General features: G+C 33.5%; 2 protein-coding genes across 2 annotated transcripts; one reads left to right on the top strand and one right to left on the bottom strand.

Moving 5' to 3' along the window:
* Positions 1–5,123: 5,123 nt before the first annotated feature.
* Positions 5,124–7,312, top strand: LOC107878911 (release factor glutamine methyltransferase). Its single transcript, XM_016726086.2, has 3 exons — positions 5,124–5,981; positions 6,538–6,783; positions 6,992–7,312. The coding sequence occupies exons 1-3, from the start codon at positions 5,316–5,318 to the stop codon at positions 7,124–7,126; spliced, it is 1,047 nt and encodes a 348-aa protein (XP_016581572.1). The 5' UTR covers positions 5,124–5,315; the 3' UTR covers positions 7,127–7,312.
* A 215-nt stretch (positions 7,313–7,527) lies between these two features.
* On the bottom strand, positions 7,528–14,762 carry LOC107878910. The gene is made up of 9 exons (XM_016726085.2): positions 13,574–14,762; positions 12,041–12,170; positions 10,873–11,372; positions 10,409–10,489; positions 10,187–10,285; positions 9,474–9,587; positions 9,309–9,392; positions 8,496–8,567; positions 7,528–8,306 (listed from the first exon to the last, which is right to left on the bottom strand). Exons 1-9 carry the CDS (start codon positions 13,892–13,894, stop codon positions 8,040–8,042), a joined length of 1,668 nt encoding a protein of 555 aa, XP_016581571.1. The 5' UTR covers positions 13,895–14,762; the 3' UTR covers positions 7,528–8,039.
* Positions 14,763–17,243: the final 2,481 nt, after the last annotated feature.

Below are 17,243 nucleotides of genomic sequence, written 5' to 3' on the forward strand. Positions count from 1 at the left end.
GTGTTAGATGACTTTGAAAAGAATTTTGTGTGTAAAGATTAGATTTAATTGTATTATTTTGATCTCTCTGTCATTGTATTATTTTGTAACAATTTACAGATGGTAGATGAATGTCGATCGACTTTTAAAAATATTTTTGGTAAAAATTAGGTTTAATAAATAAATTATCCATCTTTACATACTCAAAAGATATTAAATTTAATTATTATATTCATTTTTATTAGTTAAACAAATATCCTATTTAGCGTAATGTTTGAATTCATTAAAGTGAGATACACGCGCAAGGTGCGTACACCTAAATTAGTATATATATATATATATATATATTAGTTGATAAGAATTAGGTTAAGAGAGAGAAATGAACGGGGTAAGTTAAAAAAAAAGACTCAAACTTGCTATGTGGCCTCAAAATGAATGGCCGACACTTAAGAGATAAAGAATCTTAATAATGAAGGTCGGGTACGCTTCTGGGCCCCATCGTCACATGCATTATTATTCCTTTAGACGCGTGCTTCAACAGTTTTTCCTTCTTTTGGAAGGTAGTGATAAAGGAAGCACTCAATTATTTTTACAAGACATAAAGTGGGCATGGTATCAGAGCTCAATTATGTTATCTCTGATATCAGTTTTAGCACTCTATATGAAAACCATATAGATTAAGCACTCAATTATTTTTACAAGACATAAAGTGGGCATACCCACATGACAATCTTATCTATATGTTATCTCTATCCAATATTAGTTGTTTTTGTTTTCTACGTGTAAGTCTTCTTTATCACTTGTCTTTGTCTGATTATGTGTCTAGGTTGTGCAGGGCGATAGAATCAAAATCCATCCCTGAGTCATCATCTTTATTGTGGTCTATGCATCTTGGAGACATTCAAGACTATTTTCGAATTCATCGTCTTCTTCTGATCTTAAAATATTATTATCTGCATTATTCATGTCTGGAACTGGTCTGTCCGAACTTGTACTGGGCTTGTCTTTGCTATCAATATGCTTGTCTTGTCCTTGGCTATTAAAAAAAAATTCTAATGTCTGCTTTACTATAGTCTCAATTTGTTTATTTTTCTTTTTTGCAATTAATGTCTTTTTTAGAGTATTAGTTTTAACTGATGGTTGTTTTGATGAAGGGCTTCCTTCGTCTTCACTTTTTGGCAAAGTGACAGCCATTAACGGGTTTGATTTGTCTTTACCGGTTACCGTTTGCACCGGACTAGCTGTATCAACATCCGGTATAGTGGATTTCTTAGCATTCAGAGGGGAATGCACACCCGTCTCATTCATTTTTTGTGGAGATTGAGAACTCTGTGTTTGAGTACTTGCGTTTGTCCTACTTGCCTTGATCCGATAGGTATTGATCTTGTCTTGTAAAGTTTGTACTTGTTCCATTAGTCTGGTGTTTTCGATGATAAGAGCTTCTTTATGAGTATTTAGTCTTTTGAAAGCTTCGATCATCGAGGAGCAGTGATCACAAAAAATTATCTTATCAGTGTCTTTCTGAATATTATATTTGAGTATTTGGTTTGGGCTTTGTCTATGTGCTGGTGATATGTAATAGTTAGGCCCAAGATATTCCCTTGCATAGTCTGAGGCTTTGGAAAAATAGTTAAAACCTTTATAAAGTTGGGTTTTAATGCCGTTTATAGAGTCTATTACCTCTATCCAAGTTTGAAAAATTTCGTTTGTCTTTCCATGTATAACTACATAATATTTAAATTTAGGTCTACTTTTGTCAGATATGTATTGGCATAAAGCATTCATTCCAGCTAAAAAATGTCTGTGGTCTGGTTTGTTATGGGCTATCCAAAGGTTGTCTACTAAATATTTTTGGGGTTTATCTAAAACACATTCTGGTCTAATTCTAAAAGATAAATTACTAGATGGATAACATATTAAGTTAAATGGTCCGAATTCAATTCTTTCCATTAATTTCATAAATTTTCTTGGTTTGAAATTAATATTACCTAACATTGTCTAGTAGTACGAGTCTTGAGAGGACGAGACTACTCATTTGCCTTTGTCTGCGGTAGGTTGACCAGTTGGTCTCATGCTGAAATACACATTAGTTTATAGGTTTAGTCTTTATTTGTAATTTACTTAATTTATCTGCTAGTTCATTATCTTTTTCTTTTATATATTCAAAAATAATATTTTTATAAATTGATATAGTATCCATAAAATTTAACCATCGTCTTTTACTACTAGATTTATCATTTATCTTTTGATGAAATTTAACTATTGTTTCACAATCCGTTCTTACTAAGACTTCTTCCTTTTTTAATATATATAGTTTGAAACTACTTAAGCCATATATTATTGCCAGTACTTCTAAATCTATACTACTCATATTTTCTTTTTCTTTATATAATCCGCTTTGGTATGTGCAAATGTGTTCTTTATTTTTATCACTATATTTATTAGGCCTTACTTTTAAGATAGCTCCCCATCCTAGTTTCATCAGTCTGAATAATTAAGTAATCTGTTTCTAAGGAGATTTTTAAGTCTGAAATATTTTTAACCTTTTCTTTAATTTGTTGTACTAGTTTAATATCTATTATATTAAAATATTTTTGGCTTTTACTGTCTGTTTTAGCATATAAAGGTCCAACTATTTTTCCTATGTCTTAAATAAAATTTCTAGCATACTTTACTAATCCTAGAAATTTTTGTAAGTATTTTGTATTATCTAATTTGTCTGGCATGTCTAGTACTTTCTTTGCTATATGTGGTTGGAGTTTTATCTTTCCTTCTATTAAAGTTACTCCTAAGAAATTAATATAGGTCTTACATAACTCCATTTTCTTTTTGCTGATTATTCTTTCATGGGAAAAAGGCATTGTTTTCATCCTAAACTATACCCAAAAAGTCTAAACTACACCTAAACTATACTAGTGACCTATTACACACTTAACTATAAAAAAGTGATACTTTTTACACCCCGTCAGGCATTACCCCACTTGCATGTGGTGTGGTGTTTTTCACGCACTGCCGCGTCAGCACTACATCAGCACCACATCAGCATCATCCGAAAAAATAATAAATTTATTATTTTCATAAATTCTTCTTTTTTCTTTTTAATTTAAATCATTTTTCTTCTTCTTCAATGTCCAAACACTTCACCATTTTCTCTTCTCTCCATTCCAACTTGCCCACCATGTTCTATTGTGTTAACTACACTTGCCAATGCGCCACCAATAATTCCTATCATGGCTGCCCAAGATCCATGAGGAGAATGATCTGACAATGCAGAACCAATTACTGCTAGGCCTGTGAGCAAAGAATCGGACATGGCTAAAAATTTATTCAATTTTAAGGCCTTCTCCCTAGCCTAAGATACTCTTCTTGGTCTTTTCTGCCTAATACTCCCAATATTTCTCTCATTTCTACCTCTTGTTTGCCATTCCATCCGTTCCAATTATTTTCATTGTCACCAAACCTTTTGGCCTGCCTTCTACGTGAGGGCTATTATTAGTTAGTGAAGTTGTTGGGCCAAGGTCAGTGAGACGCTTGTACTACTACTTGGCGATGGTTGAATTGAATTGGGGAAAGAAGAAGAAGGAGCAATTTTGCCCATTGTTAATCGTTCGAAATTCATTGACAACTTGGAATTGAAATTGAAATTTTCAGTTTAATTTGGGAATTTTTGAATTTGGAGAAGAAGAAGAAGATGGATGGTGGGGATTTTTGAATTTGGAGAAGAAGAAGAAGATTGATGTTTTGAATTTGGATCTTTTTTTCAGTTTAGAAATTTTTTATTTTGGAGAAGAAGAAGAAGATGGATGTTTTGAATTTGGATCTTTCTTTCAGTTTGGGAATTTTTGATTTTGGAGAAGAAGAAGGAGATGGATGTTTTGAATTTGAATATTTTTTTCAGTTTGGGAATTTTTTATTTTGGAGAAGAAGAAGATGAATTGGAATTGGAATTTTCAGTTTTAACTTTTTTTTTGTGTTATTTTTTATTTTAGACGCGTCTTTTTTAATTAAATAATTATGTTTTTTTCATGTCAGATTTAGGTTGTAAAAAATTACACTTTTAAGTAGTTTAGGTGTGTATTAGGTCACTCCAATAGTTTAGGTGTGACTTAGACTTTTCGAGTATAGTTTGGGGTGGAAACGATGTCTTTTTCCTTATTTCATGTTTAACAAATAGTCTAAAAACTGTTCGTAGGTGTCCTAGGTGTTCTTGCATATTCTGACTAAATACTAGAATATCGTCTACATAAACTAATATAAAAATTTTATATCCTCCAAAGATATTATTCATTTTTCTTTGAAAAATTGGTGGAACTGTTTTTAAACCAAACGACATAACTAGCCATTCAAAATGCCCTCCTGAAAATGTGAATGTTGTCCATTGTATACTGTCTAGATGCATTTTTACCTGTCAGTACCCTGATTTACAGTCAAATTTGCTAAATATTCTTCTTCTTTGTATTCTATTAATTAGTTCATTTTTATCAGGTAGTTTATATGTATTTGTCCTAGTGTTGTCGTTTAATCTCTTATAATTATTACCATATGTGCTTTTCCTCTTACTTGTTCGTTGTGGTTTCTAACTATAAAAGTTGATGATCTATGTCTAGAGGTTGATCTTCTTATAACTTCTAATTTAATAACTCTTATTTGTCTATCAAATTCTTCAGTATCTTCATTATTGACTTCTATAGACGCTATCTTTATTGTATATTCTGGGTTGATAATTTCTAATTTACACATTATTTCATTAGCATTCCAGTGTGCTAAGGATTTTTCTCCTATTATTTCCATTTCATCTAGAATAGTTATTACATTATCTAAATCTTTTGAACTATTTATTATACCTATTCTATTTATTCCTTTTTAAAAATTATAAAATTGTGTTTCTACGTTAATTAGAGTGTATTCTTTTTCTATATATATATTTCTCTCTCTATATATATGATGTGATATGAAATAAGCTTGAATCAATTGCAAAAAAAATGGGGGATATTATATCCACAATATAAAATATATATATATATATAAAAATATCCACAATATATAAATACTAAATTTTGTAATCATTCTCAATATAATTAAGTTAAATACTTAAATTCATTTAAGCTATTTATGTTCTTATTATAGGGAATTATAGTAAAAGTCAGGTATAACAATCTATTCATTCTTAATGAGAGCGTTCGAGTTTGAATCTAAAATATAAACTCATTTGGATAAAATAAAAATTATCTTCATATAAATTTTCTTTAATTAAATCTTAATACTCGGTCAAAACAAAGACAATGGGGGTAAAATATCCAAAAGAATGTTGAGATTTGCGAAGTGTGTTGAAGAAAATGAGGTTAAGCTTCATTCGACCAATTTCATGTTGTGCTGTTTCATCTCCAACAACGTTAGTGAAACCTCAAACACCACTGTTTTTAAGGCCCCCCACCTTCAAAACAACCTTAACAGACCTCAAAAAATGGCATCTTTGGGCTAAATCCTTAGCTTCTTCTGTAGGTTCAGCTTTCTTGAATCTTGATAATGGTCCAGACTCCAACCAGTTACTTAGAGAGCTCAATTGGCTTATTGAAGATGCAATTGGGACACCCAAATCAATCTTGGAACAACCCCACAAAAGTAGGAATGGTAATAGTACTGTTTTGATAAGGACATGTTTGGATGAACTTTATGTGTTGTGGAAACAAAGGGTAGAAGAAAGAAGGCCATTTCAGTATGTGGTTGGTTGTGAACATTGGAGGGATTTGGTTTTGAGTGTTCAAGAAGGGGTTTTGATACCAAGACCTGAGACTGAGCTGATTGTGGACCTTGTGGATGAGGCTATTAAGGAGAATGAGGAGTTGAGGGATGGATTGTGGGGTGATTTGGGGACTGGGAGTGGTGCACTTGCTATTGGGATTGCAAGGATTTTGGGTAGTAAAGGTAGAGTTATTGCTACTGATTTAAGTCCTGTTGCTACTGCTGTTGCATCTTATAATGTGCAGAGGTATGATTTGGAGGTTAGTGTTTTTAGTAATTTGCTTGTTGCTCTTAGTGTGATTTGAAATGAGGCTTAAATGAAAGCGAGGATTCATATAGTCGACCCCCAACTTGTTTGGGTCCGAGGCTTAGTTGTTGCTAGTTGCACTTGTATGGTTCCTCTTTGAGACTTTACTGTGTTTGCATAGTTGAATTTCTCATGCTGATTGATCTTTAAAGGTAACTGGTATAGTTTGTAGAATTGGCTAGTTAAGCAAAGGTTACAACAACAACATTCCCAGTGTAGTGTAGTCCCACAGAGTGAGGTCTGAGGAGGGTAGAGTGTACATAGACCTTACCTCTACCTCAGAGGTAGAGGTAGAGAGGTAAAGAGGCTGTTATCGATAGACCCTCAACTAGTTAATCAAAGGTTGTGATTCTTAAATGTTTGTGGCTGAATGGGAATTTGGGCTTTCTTGATGAGAAATCAGATTTTCATACATGATTATAGAATTAGTGAACCAAGGGTTATATCACTGATCAAATTTTTACGACGCAAATTTTGAATCGAGCATCTGTCTTGTATGTTTCTGCCAGGAAAAAGTCCATGTGAAGCAAGGATCTTGGTTTGAGCCTTTGAGAGATAATGAAGGAGAATTTGTGGGACTGGTGAGTAATCCACCATATATTCCAAGCAAAGATATTGGTGGACTACAAGCTGAAGTTGGTAGACATGAACCTAGACTAGCGTTAGACGGTGGAGCAAGTGGTATGAATGACCTTATCCATCTCTGCGATGGAGCTGTTTCGATGTTGAAACCTGGCGGTTTCTTTGCATTTGAGGTAACTATCCATGTTCTGGATCAAGCTTTTTTATCTTTCCTGTTCAACTTGTCATTCTGGATCCTTATAGAAAAAGGGTAATTTTCTAACTGAGCTTTTGACAGTGTGTGATATAAGTAACCATGATGCTATTAGGCATGGTTAGTTTTGTACTCCCAATATTTTATATTTCCTTATTAACACCATCCCTTTTATCATGTTGCTGCAGACAAATGGTGATGAGCAGAGCAAATTCCTAGTCCATTACATTGAGACTAAGAAGCAAGGTAGCTTCTCTAAAGTGAAGATGGTATCAGATTTTGCTGGCATCCAGAGATTTATAACAGGATTTAGAGGAAGATGATCTGTAACAATCGCGGGGTGAGGGGTGGGGTGTTTACGAGATTCTTTGCTCTTGGTTTGAACTATTCAATTTTGCTCTTTGGACTTACAGAATGATACAATATTATCTGTGATCTTGTGCAAAGAAACTTTTACTAGAATGTAGTCTGAACAATGTGATAAAAGGCTAGAGCAACTTGAATCCCGCATCCAACCAAGTCTTTGACCACGGAACGGGAGAATTCCCACTACCTTTGGCAGGCCAGCCGGGCCGTGAGCGCACTGGGAACGGGCTTCCCAAGAAGCCAGCCCGGGTCAGGGTCCGCATAGAATGAAGGTGACGGCCCTAATCTTGTGTTGGCTTTGCCAACTTATTGGGCTAGATTTTTCGAGCTTAAATATGTGGATAGTGTAGCACGATCATAGTATGAATTGTCCTATAATTGCACAGAAGAGTACAATGTTTTTCTCTGAAATTTATTGCACCTCAAGTAGGACGAAGTCCAGGCAAGATCATCAGATGTACAAAGATTTCTCTGTTTTGTTTTCCTATTCAATTTAAAGGATCTAGCTCAAAACCGAGCATTGCAATAGATAAATGCTGCCCGATAATTAAGATGCAACATACCCAATGTAATTCCACAAGTGGGATCTAGGGAGAGTGGGTGTACGAAAGCCGGATAATTAGGATGCTATATACAAATGGATCAGCTAACCAGCATGTTTATACTTGTTTAGCCAAACCAACAGAAGGCTTCTTCCTTGATGAGAAGCTCGATCATCTCCCTGTTGATACATATGAAACCTTTAGATAGTGTGCATCATGTCTTTTGATCTTCATTCTTCATTTTGCCTGATTTTAGAGGCAGTGAACGTTGCATCATTCATCACAAAATGCTCATCCGAGCAGCGTAGCCAGTTTTGATGCATGTAGCTCATGAAGACCTTCTCCATTGCTTCTTTCCTTTCATCTGATTCAACTTGAAAGGACTCCAAGTCTTTCTTCGCTTTGGTGTCTCACAGAAAAGTCCAGATGCTAGAGCTTGCTGGAGCCACAGCTCGAATTCTTCATCTTCATCTGTCATCTCAGCATCAAAATCCCACGGATACCTACTTGAATTGGATCGCTGCGATGATTTCTCTAATCCAACCATGTTTACATGGAAACTCGGCCTATGGGTATTGGGTCGACAAGCCATACCCTGCACAAAGGAGATTGGTGAACACAAGCACTAGCAACAACGGACATATTTCCATCTTTTTCATACAATAGTTTTCATCCTGGGATTTCTCTACTTCCAGAGGAGCAATGACTAACAGTTCTTGCGAAATAATGCAGAGAATGAAACCTTTATCTGGTTTGGTACGTAAGTAATGCAGAGAATACTGACCTGACATATGGCCCATTCTGACACATCAAATATCTTGCCTTCAGCGCATACAAAAGCACGAGGTATCTCCGCCTGAATGACAAGTATATTAAGGAACATTATAAAGAATGGCCATCTTATAAACAAAATTACATGTGATAGGAAAGGATAGGAAGGGAGACCACTGTTCACATGCAGCTAGATGCTTACTTCTAACTCTTCGGAGTTGATGACTGATTAGTACTAGTGGATTGTACCCTCTATAAGCACATAAATACATTAACTCATAGACAGATAAAAGTGGAGAACCACCCTATATTCTGTAACCTGATCACATAAACCATGTTAAGATTTGACCAAACCAAACCAGAGGAAAATCCTAGAGAAAGATGATGGACTTGCTTCTTTGCACCATTAACAATTCGAAGCTTTCTAATGAAGTCAAAATAACCATTAAGTAGAAGAGTGTCCTTGAATGTCCAAGTCTTCTTTTAAGAAATTGCTTCCTACAATATCTATCAAAAATGGAACTAGACAATAATGATCAAGTATAACGTGCAATTTTTTTATGACCAAAATATCCGTATTCCATTGGGGCCAACCCTTAGGACCAACTGCAGCCTTCAAAACTCTGAGATAATGGAACCACCCCTCTACCCTTCTCCACTTAAATACCCATAACAAAAAAAAAATAGTGTAACTCCAAGACTTTCCGGAAATGATAATTGCTTCCCAAATGATACTTTTATCTATTGAACTAGTAAATGAACCAAATTGAACACTACTTGGCATAAATCTTACAAGAGAATATAAATAACTGTGAAATTTAGACACCTTTTGAGGTCGATTAAAAACTAATGATCCTTTGTACTCTACCCATCCATCTCCATCTTTGGCTTGGTGATATTGACAACAATCCTGCACACCAGTAGCTTTCATAAGAATTTGAAGTGAAAGAGAGGACCAGCAACCATAATAAACAATTTAATGATTCCCAACCTGGCACCATCTTGCCTTGACCTTTGTCCTATTGGTGCAGATCCAAATGTGTGAGTTGCCACATTTTGTGCAATGGATACGCCTCGACTCTTCTGAGCGGTAGTTGGAGGATTCCTGCACATGCCAGATAAATCATTGTAAATATTAAGTCTTCCTGTTGAAGGATCTGAAGATAAACTTCGGCTGGCAAGAAAGGCATCCTTTGTTTTTATTTTTTAAATTCATCAATAACTATTTGCACGAGTTCCCCTTAATAAAGATTTTAAAGCTAAACACTCTTTATTAAACATCCAAGTATCATATATCAATATCAGTCTCCAATACGTCCAATAGAACTTCTTATTCCAAAAGAATTTCTTTCTTCTGAAATTCCAGGATACCTTACAATTTCAGCATACTCCCAGAAATTCTTGTTTCACCTTAAATGTTTATCACGGATTGGAATGGATTTCATTGGTTGCGTAACAAGTATCACATAGTATAATTTGGTGTCATCATTGCAAGAAATAGGGCTATGATGGTTCAAATGAAGGACAGGGCAGACACTGAATTTACTCTTTCCCAGTTAAACTGATAAAACTAGTTCATTGAAAATTTTCCCGCTTTGATAATTAAGTTTGCAGGTTAAGATGTTGAATTCTGCTCGAGCATTAGTAACACATATCAGTGACTGGGTTACTAGAGATTAATGAAGTTCAGTCAGACATTTGAACCTGGTTGGACGTGCTAGGTGAGTTTTGCATTACACTCCTAGATTGTTCCTTCCTGAGTTGTTCATCATAGTCCCGCTTCTTGACAGAATCAGAAAGAACCTGAAAAACAAATGAAAGTATTAGAAAACCATAGAGGTACATTTGCATCTCAAACAAATTGGAAGCAACAATTGTATTATAACAATAATTAACAGATAAATTAGCTTTTAAAGTAGTAATCACCTCATATGCACACTGAAGTTTCTTAAATGATTCACTGGCAAGTGCACTTCCCATGTTTTTGTCGGGGTGCACAAGCATTGCCTGCATATTACATGAATATAAAATTAACATCAATCTGAACTTTGTCTTGATAGAAGGTGAATACATCATTGGACAAGACATGAAATTTTGTTATCTTGCATCAAAGAAATGTCATGGACATTTTGATGCGTAGCTCAAATCCGTCAAACTAATCAAGAGGTTTAAAATCCAGTTTCTATCGTTGTACACAATATTACCAGAACCCCAAGTTAGTAGTATAGATGTGACATGTAAAGAGACACAAAAGATGGCATGAGTAATCAACATCAATATGATACATTCTAATATGTGTAACTTGAAAACGGGACTCAGGTAGATGACTCTCAAACTCATCACTTGGCTTTAAATATCTGTTACATAGGCATGAAAAAAAAGTAGCATACCTTTTTACGGTATTCTTTTTTCAAAAGTAAAGTGTCAATTTTCTTGTGCCGAGAAATCCCCAGTGCTTCATAATGATCCGAACTATCTAATATCCGCTTCATCTCAATAATTGAATTTGCATCTTCTCTAACTACGGGCTTAGCTGGGGGTTCTATTTGTTTTGTTACAACTGATGAAGTAGAAGCAGTGTCACTGAATGTTTTGCAAGCGTGAACCTTTTCAACCTTTTCAGGTTCATCCACAGGAACCGATGACTCATAATCTGTGGAGAAGTCATCCTCAGTAAATGCTTCAGACTCTTTATAATCTTCAACGTGTGTGCTTTCACTCAAATTGTCACACCACTGGAGTATGTAGTTTACCAAGTCATTTGAGAGGAAAGCAAGATTTATTGAGAGACAAACTCCAAGCCATCCCACTCGAACTTTAACACAATACATAGCATAAATGGTAGCCATTAATACCACAAGTCTCGCATGGTTTAAGGAAAATAGATAGCCTACAAAGCCACAAAGACAAGGATCAAAGGTTGCATAACTTCTGAAAATACAGTATATCGTACATATAAACTTGAGAAATATAGCAGACGGAAGCAATACCATAAAGGTGTTTAAAAAGAATTTCCAACAAGTAGAATCAACTCCATAATATATTTCTCTGTCTTATTTTAAACTTTTCAAAGTTACATGTGCTCTCAGAACAGGGAAATTACAAACTAACAACAATGATTCATTCCACACATCCAATACTCCAGATTCTATGTCTACAGCCAAATCCACCTGGTTGGACTGAGATAATACCTTCGAAAGTCACCAGGTTGGCCTTTGAATGTCCAACATATGCACAAGTTTCATGCAATGTAAACCATCTCACTTTTGCTACCCAACCCAAGCTTAAAAATAAACAGATGTCTTGTCGAGCTTTCGTCTTCATGGGAATATTGTAGAACAAATAAAATAATGATATATTTACTTTTGGTTGCATATAAGATGTAAACAAAATCTCAAGTAATGAAGAGACTCAAGTTAGCAATAGTGTCAACCTTACCCATGTCAAGCTATCTATTAGGTCTCACTTTTTACTGAATAGGAATGGTTTCACCCATGAATGAAAAGAATCAAAGCACAAGAACTTAAGCAATTTGGTAGAAGTGCGGAACAAACCTACCTCCCACTATAAACAATACACCAGTTATCCAAAAGTTGGCATACATCCATAAAACTAAAATACCGAAGAGCCCAACAATGAAAAGCCCAGGAGTGCAGCCTAAATACTGAACGGCAGCCCCTGCAGCACCCTGAAAGACAAATCAACATAAAATATCATCAGCTCTTCACTATTGACAATTTGAAAAAAAGTGATACTGCAAGAGAACACTGAACAGTCTCAAGAGACCATCTGAAACGAGAAATGAAATAAGCAGGATAGCATATAATAGCCTGTTTGGCCAAGATTATTTTTATCTGAAAGTGTTTATTTTGTTCTAAAAAGTGATTATTTTTAAAAAGTAAGGTGTTTGGCCAAGATTTTGAGAGAAAATAAGTGTTTCTAGGGAGTAGCAGAAGTTATTCTTCAAAAGCTAAAGAAAGTAGCTTCTTCCTAAAAACACCTATTTAAAAAGTACTTTCGGAAAAGTGCACTTAAAAGTACCTTTAAAAAGCTCCAAACACTAATTGTTACTCAAAAGTGTTTTTTGAATTTATTGGACAAACACAAACTGCTTCTCACCCAAAGTGCTTTGTTGAAAATCACTTTTGAAATAAACACTTTTCAAAATAAGTTGATTTTAGAAGTTTGGCCAAACAAGCTATAAGTATTCCCTCAGTTTCAATTTATTTGTATTACTTTCCTTTTTAGTCTGTTTAAAAAGGAATGTCTCTTTCCTTTATTAGCAACTCTTTAATTCTAACTTTCCACATGACATGCTAAAGACCACAAATTAAAGGGGCATTTTGGAACATTTTACATATCTCGAGCTTCAGACCACAAAATTCAAAAATCTTCTTTAAAACAAATCGAAATGAAGGGAGTATATTTTTTCACCAAATGGAAAGGCCAATGAGGAATAGTGGCACAAGACAAAATAGGAGGCTAGAAGAGACTTTTTTTAATTACCATCTAAGTCTTTCCTTTCTCACTCAAGAACCTAGAGATGAAGTTGAAGTGTTCAAGCACTCAAATTGAGCTATAAATTATAATTACCGATTTAAGTTCGGAGATTTTTTGAATTTCAATATATACTTCAGATATCCTCATGGACATTTATGTGGTCTGAAACACAGGGAAAAGAGTGGCATATTGCTTTATGTCTAATACAACTTTCAATGAGTTGGATACCTAACTAAAAAAACAAACATAATAATCTTGAACATTGCCAAGCACCATATCATTGCTCATGTGAAATAAGATAAAATTGCCAAAAACAGTAGTACTTGCTCGTAGTATCTCCTGGGAAGATACTAGTGCATCACTGCCGCAATAAATTCATGTCCAACTTGATCAATGAGCTTTAGGCAAATAATTTAAACAACAATAAATCTGTACATATGTTCAAGTTCTTATTTAGTATGCCATTATACGCCTTACTAGTACAATGAATATGCAATAAAACCAGGATCGAGTTAATCAATCACCAATTAATGAACAGGAAGCAAATCTTTCTATCTACAGGAAATTAAAGGTAATAAAATAGAATCATACCATACTAAGAAGCACGTAGACCAGACACGACATAGATGTCAAACTTAGAAAACAGCTCCACATAATAAGGAGCAACGCCGCGGATCCAAGAGCAAAGAACGATCGACAGCCTCGTACTAAACAATCCTTCCAGTATCTGAACAAGATAAACAGCAATTTCCCCAGTTTTGCAAACCCACAACAAACAATTGGCCATATCCTCTCATTAAAAATTCCGACTTTATCCCTAAAACAGCCAGCAGCTGTCCTTACTACTGAGTAACAATCTTTCTTTGATTGTAACCACATCCAGGCTTGCTTAAATAACCCAATGTCCTCCATTATTAAACCAACTATAAACAACTAACTCGAAAACTACAATACCCAAAACCCCAAATTCTCAAAAGTACCCCTCATTTTGATATGAGAACAACTCATATAACCAAGCCTGTGAAATCATCATAGCATAAATAACGGTGTCATTATCTACTAATCTCACTAAAGAACCTCACTTTGAGCCATATAGATCATAAATTCATCAAATCCAAGCACCCAAATAACAGTCATTAATCACCAAGCTCACTAAACAACCTCACTTTAATCCACATATAAAAACAAAAACCCCAGATCATAAATTCATCAAATCCAAACACCCAAGTAACAGAAACAAGTAAAGACAAGATCCACAAGATTCCATTTTGTGGCAGTTGGTTGATGAGATGAGAAGAAAACAAAAAAAGACAAAAAAAAAAAAAAAAGAACACAAGAAAACACTAATTTGCTTCACATGTAAGTTTCCAAAAAAGCAACCACCCAAATAAATACAACCACAAGACTAACACTTTTTTGACTGGAACAATCAAAAAATTCCCATCTTTAACTGTTTTCCAATGACCAACAAGAATATCAGTTAACACACATAACTAAATACAGTGTGTGTCTATTAAATGTATTGCTAACAAATCTTGATTCTTCTTCTTCTTCTTCACCTTTTCTTGTTTTTGGGGTGAAGAAACCCTAGGCTTTTCAGGGAATCCTTGTGAAAAAAAGGTGTTAAGAAGGTTAAAAAGTTTCACAAAGAAAACAGTGTGTGTAATGTGTGTGAGAGAAAAGAGACAAGAGTGATGATGATAGAGAGAATGTGTGTGAGAGAGAACATAAAATTGGTTATAATAGATTTTTATGATTCGAGTAGCAAAAATGTTAATAATCTATAGAAGGTCTTTTTAAGTGTGTGCAATGCATATAATAGATTAATTATCACAAATGTTTTAGTGTATGCAATTATCTTTTATAATGTATGATACGTATAATAGATTTTTATAAAAAATAAATTAAAATTTTTTTATATATAATAAAAATTTTAGTGCGTTGAAATGTTTATTTAGTGTGTGAAAGAGAAGTTTATAGCTTAAGCTTAACAAATAACAGTTGGGTAATAATAATAATGGAGATGGGACCCTATATCTACTGTTTATCTTCTTCTTTTTTCCAATTTTATTTTGCTTTTTCACTTTATCCACTCACAATATTTTGGTTTTGTAAGGTGTATAGTAAATTTAGAAATCGATTCCATGACACAAAAAAGTGATGTAAATTTAGATATAGATTTGGTTGAATAAAGTATAGTTTTGAACATGCAATTTTGAATATAATAAAATCATAATTTTAAATTTTTCAAAAAAACAGAATTTGAGATTTTTAATTAGTTTTTATTTTTTAAAATATAAAAATTGATACGTTATTTGTGTTTTATCAAAAAAAAGTCTATTATTTTAAATGTTGTGAAAAAAAAAAGTGTTTGGTGTGAATAGATTTCATGTATACATGTTAAAGATTGACAAATGAATCTTTATAAAATTATAAGTATTTAAAAGTTTATAATGGGAAGTATTTATTTATAAAATGAACATGAAGATATGAGATTTAATAATGCGGTGCTTTAAAATATTTTGATTTTACTTTTTTTGAACTATGATTTGCTCTTAATAAAATTATATAAGAATTGGGAAAATATTCATACAGGGAAACCAATCATAGGTCATTATTTTCTAAATATGTTTTCAGCTCTATTTTGTGCAATGTAGAAACATTAGCTAAAAGTTTGGTAATATTTATAACAAATAAAGAGACATTAGAATTTACTCTTTCTCAAAATAATTGTTAGATTTTTTTTTTTAAGACAGTTTAATCAGCTTTTAGAGCTAAATTGAATTAGTTTTAATATTTTGAAATTAAATATTTGAGTATTTGTTAATTTACTTTATTTGAGGTAGTGTTATGGACTTTGTATATTTCATCTTCCTCATATTTTATTTTATGAAAATACATTAGATATGTTGAATATTTGTTAAAGACAGTCGGAAAAAACGTCAGTTTTTTGCAGTGTGAGTTAAGCTAAGATCTAATTCAACTATATTAAAGAAACGATACGAAAAATAACTACTATAAGTTGCAACTCTTCTTACATATTAATATATATATATGATGACAAATATATATTAAAATATTAATAAAAATTTATATAATTTAACTCGTGAGAGAAACAAAATGTAAGAAGTATTTTGAAATCAAAAGAAATTATTAATTGGTTTAACTTATCAGTGTATATAACAATACTTAAAAAAAATTGTATGGGTCTAATTTCTTATCAGTTGGTTTAACTTATCAGCCTAATGTCTCTTTATTTGTTATGAATATTACCAAACTTTTACCTAATGTTTCTACATTTTACACAAAAATAGAGCTGAAAACATATTTAGAAAATAAGAGTAAGAATTTATGATTGGTTCCCACTGTATGAATATTTTTCCAATTCTTATATAATTTTGTTAAGAGCAAATCATAGTTCAAAAAATTCGTAAAACAATAAGTCTCCAACACTTTGCTAAATTTCCAGGTTCTAAAGGGTATTACATATATATACAATCAAGAGTGAGTTCCTTTTTTTTTTGTTTAAACCAACCGGTGTCCAGTACCCACTTTTTAGGAATCCGACTATATCTGGATTCGCCCGCGTCGAGCCCCATTTGGGGGGAAAGCTCCCAACAGAGTGTTTGTCCATACCCAGGGTCGAACCCTCGACCTCTAGGTAGGTTGGAGCAGCCCCTTTCCGCTGCGCCACCACTGCTATTGGTGAGTGAGTTCCTTATTATATCTTATAGTTGTTACAAAAAAAAAAATCGTTAACGACCAATAACCTTAATGATATCTTAACAATCTTATAACAATTTAGCATATTTACATACCGATAAATAACAAGTCAAATAAAAAACATTCAAATTCAAACATAACCACCTCATAAGCACCCCTAATTTCGACGATATCTATATTAGGAGAATTCATCGTGATGAATTTTCAAGTTTTGTATTTTTCGTCAATTTACTGTAACCTTCATCATTTTTCTGAATTTGAAACCAGCAAGGAGCCCCTTGTTTGAACTCACGACCGTGGCTCTATGTCAGACAACCCTCCTTCGTGATTTCACTATTTTGCTCCATGATGCACGAATACTCTATAGAATAAATCACAGTTTCAGAATCAACTCCATTATTCCTTAAACATGATTCACAATAGGGTTTATATATATTAGTGAGATTCGATTCAGGGACGAAGGTAGAGCGTCGACTAATGATTTGGTCAAATTCAATAGTTTAAATTCAAAATTTGTTTTTATTTTAATTTTTTTTTG

Source organism: Capsicum annuum, chromosome 7 (assembly GCF_002878395.1).
Source record: "Capsicum annuum cultivar UCD-10X-F1 chromosome 7, UCD10Xv1.1, whole genome shotgun sequence".
Taxonomy (NCBI): domain Eukaryota; kingdom Viridiplantae; phylum Streptophyta; class Magnoliopsida; order Solanales; family Solanaceae; genus Capsicum; species Capsicum annuum.

Bases quoted from the DNA above. Each gene is read 5' to 3' on its own strand.
- LOC107878910 (XM_016726085.2), bottom strand. From the start codon at position 13,894: ATGGAGGACATTGGGTTATTTAAGCAAGCCTGGATGTGGTTACAATCA. The intron at 10,490-10,872 runs GTATGCTACTTT...TGTAATATGCAG, and splicing joins AAAAAGAATACCGTAAAAAG to GCAATGCTTGTGCACCCCGA. The intron at 8,307-8,495 runs GTCAGTATTCTC...TCCTTTGTGCAG, and splicing joins CAGAATGGGCCATATGTCAG to GGTATGGCTTGTCGACCCAA.
- LOC107878911 (XM_016726086.2), top strand. From the start codon at position 5,316: ATGAGGTTAAGCTTCATTCGACCAATTTCATGTTGTGCTGTTTCATCT. The intron at 5,982-6,537 runs GTTAGTGTTTTT...TGTTTCTGCCAG, and splicing joins TGCAGAGGTATGATTTGGAG to GAAAAAGTCCATGTGAAGCA. The intron at 6,784-6,991 runs GTAACTATCCAT...ATGTTGCTGCAG, and splicing joins GCGGTTTCTTTGCATTTGAG to ACAAATGGTGATGAGCAGAG.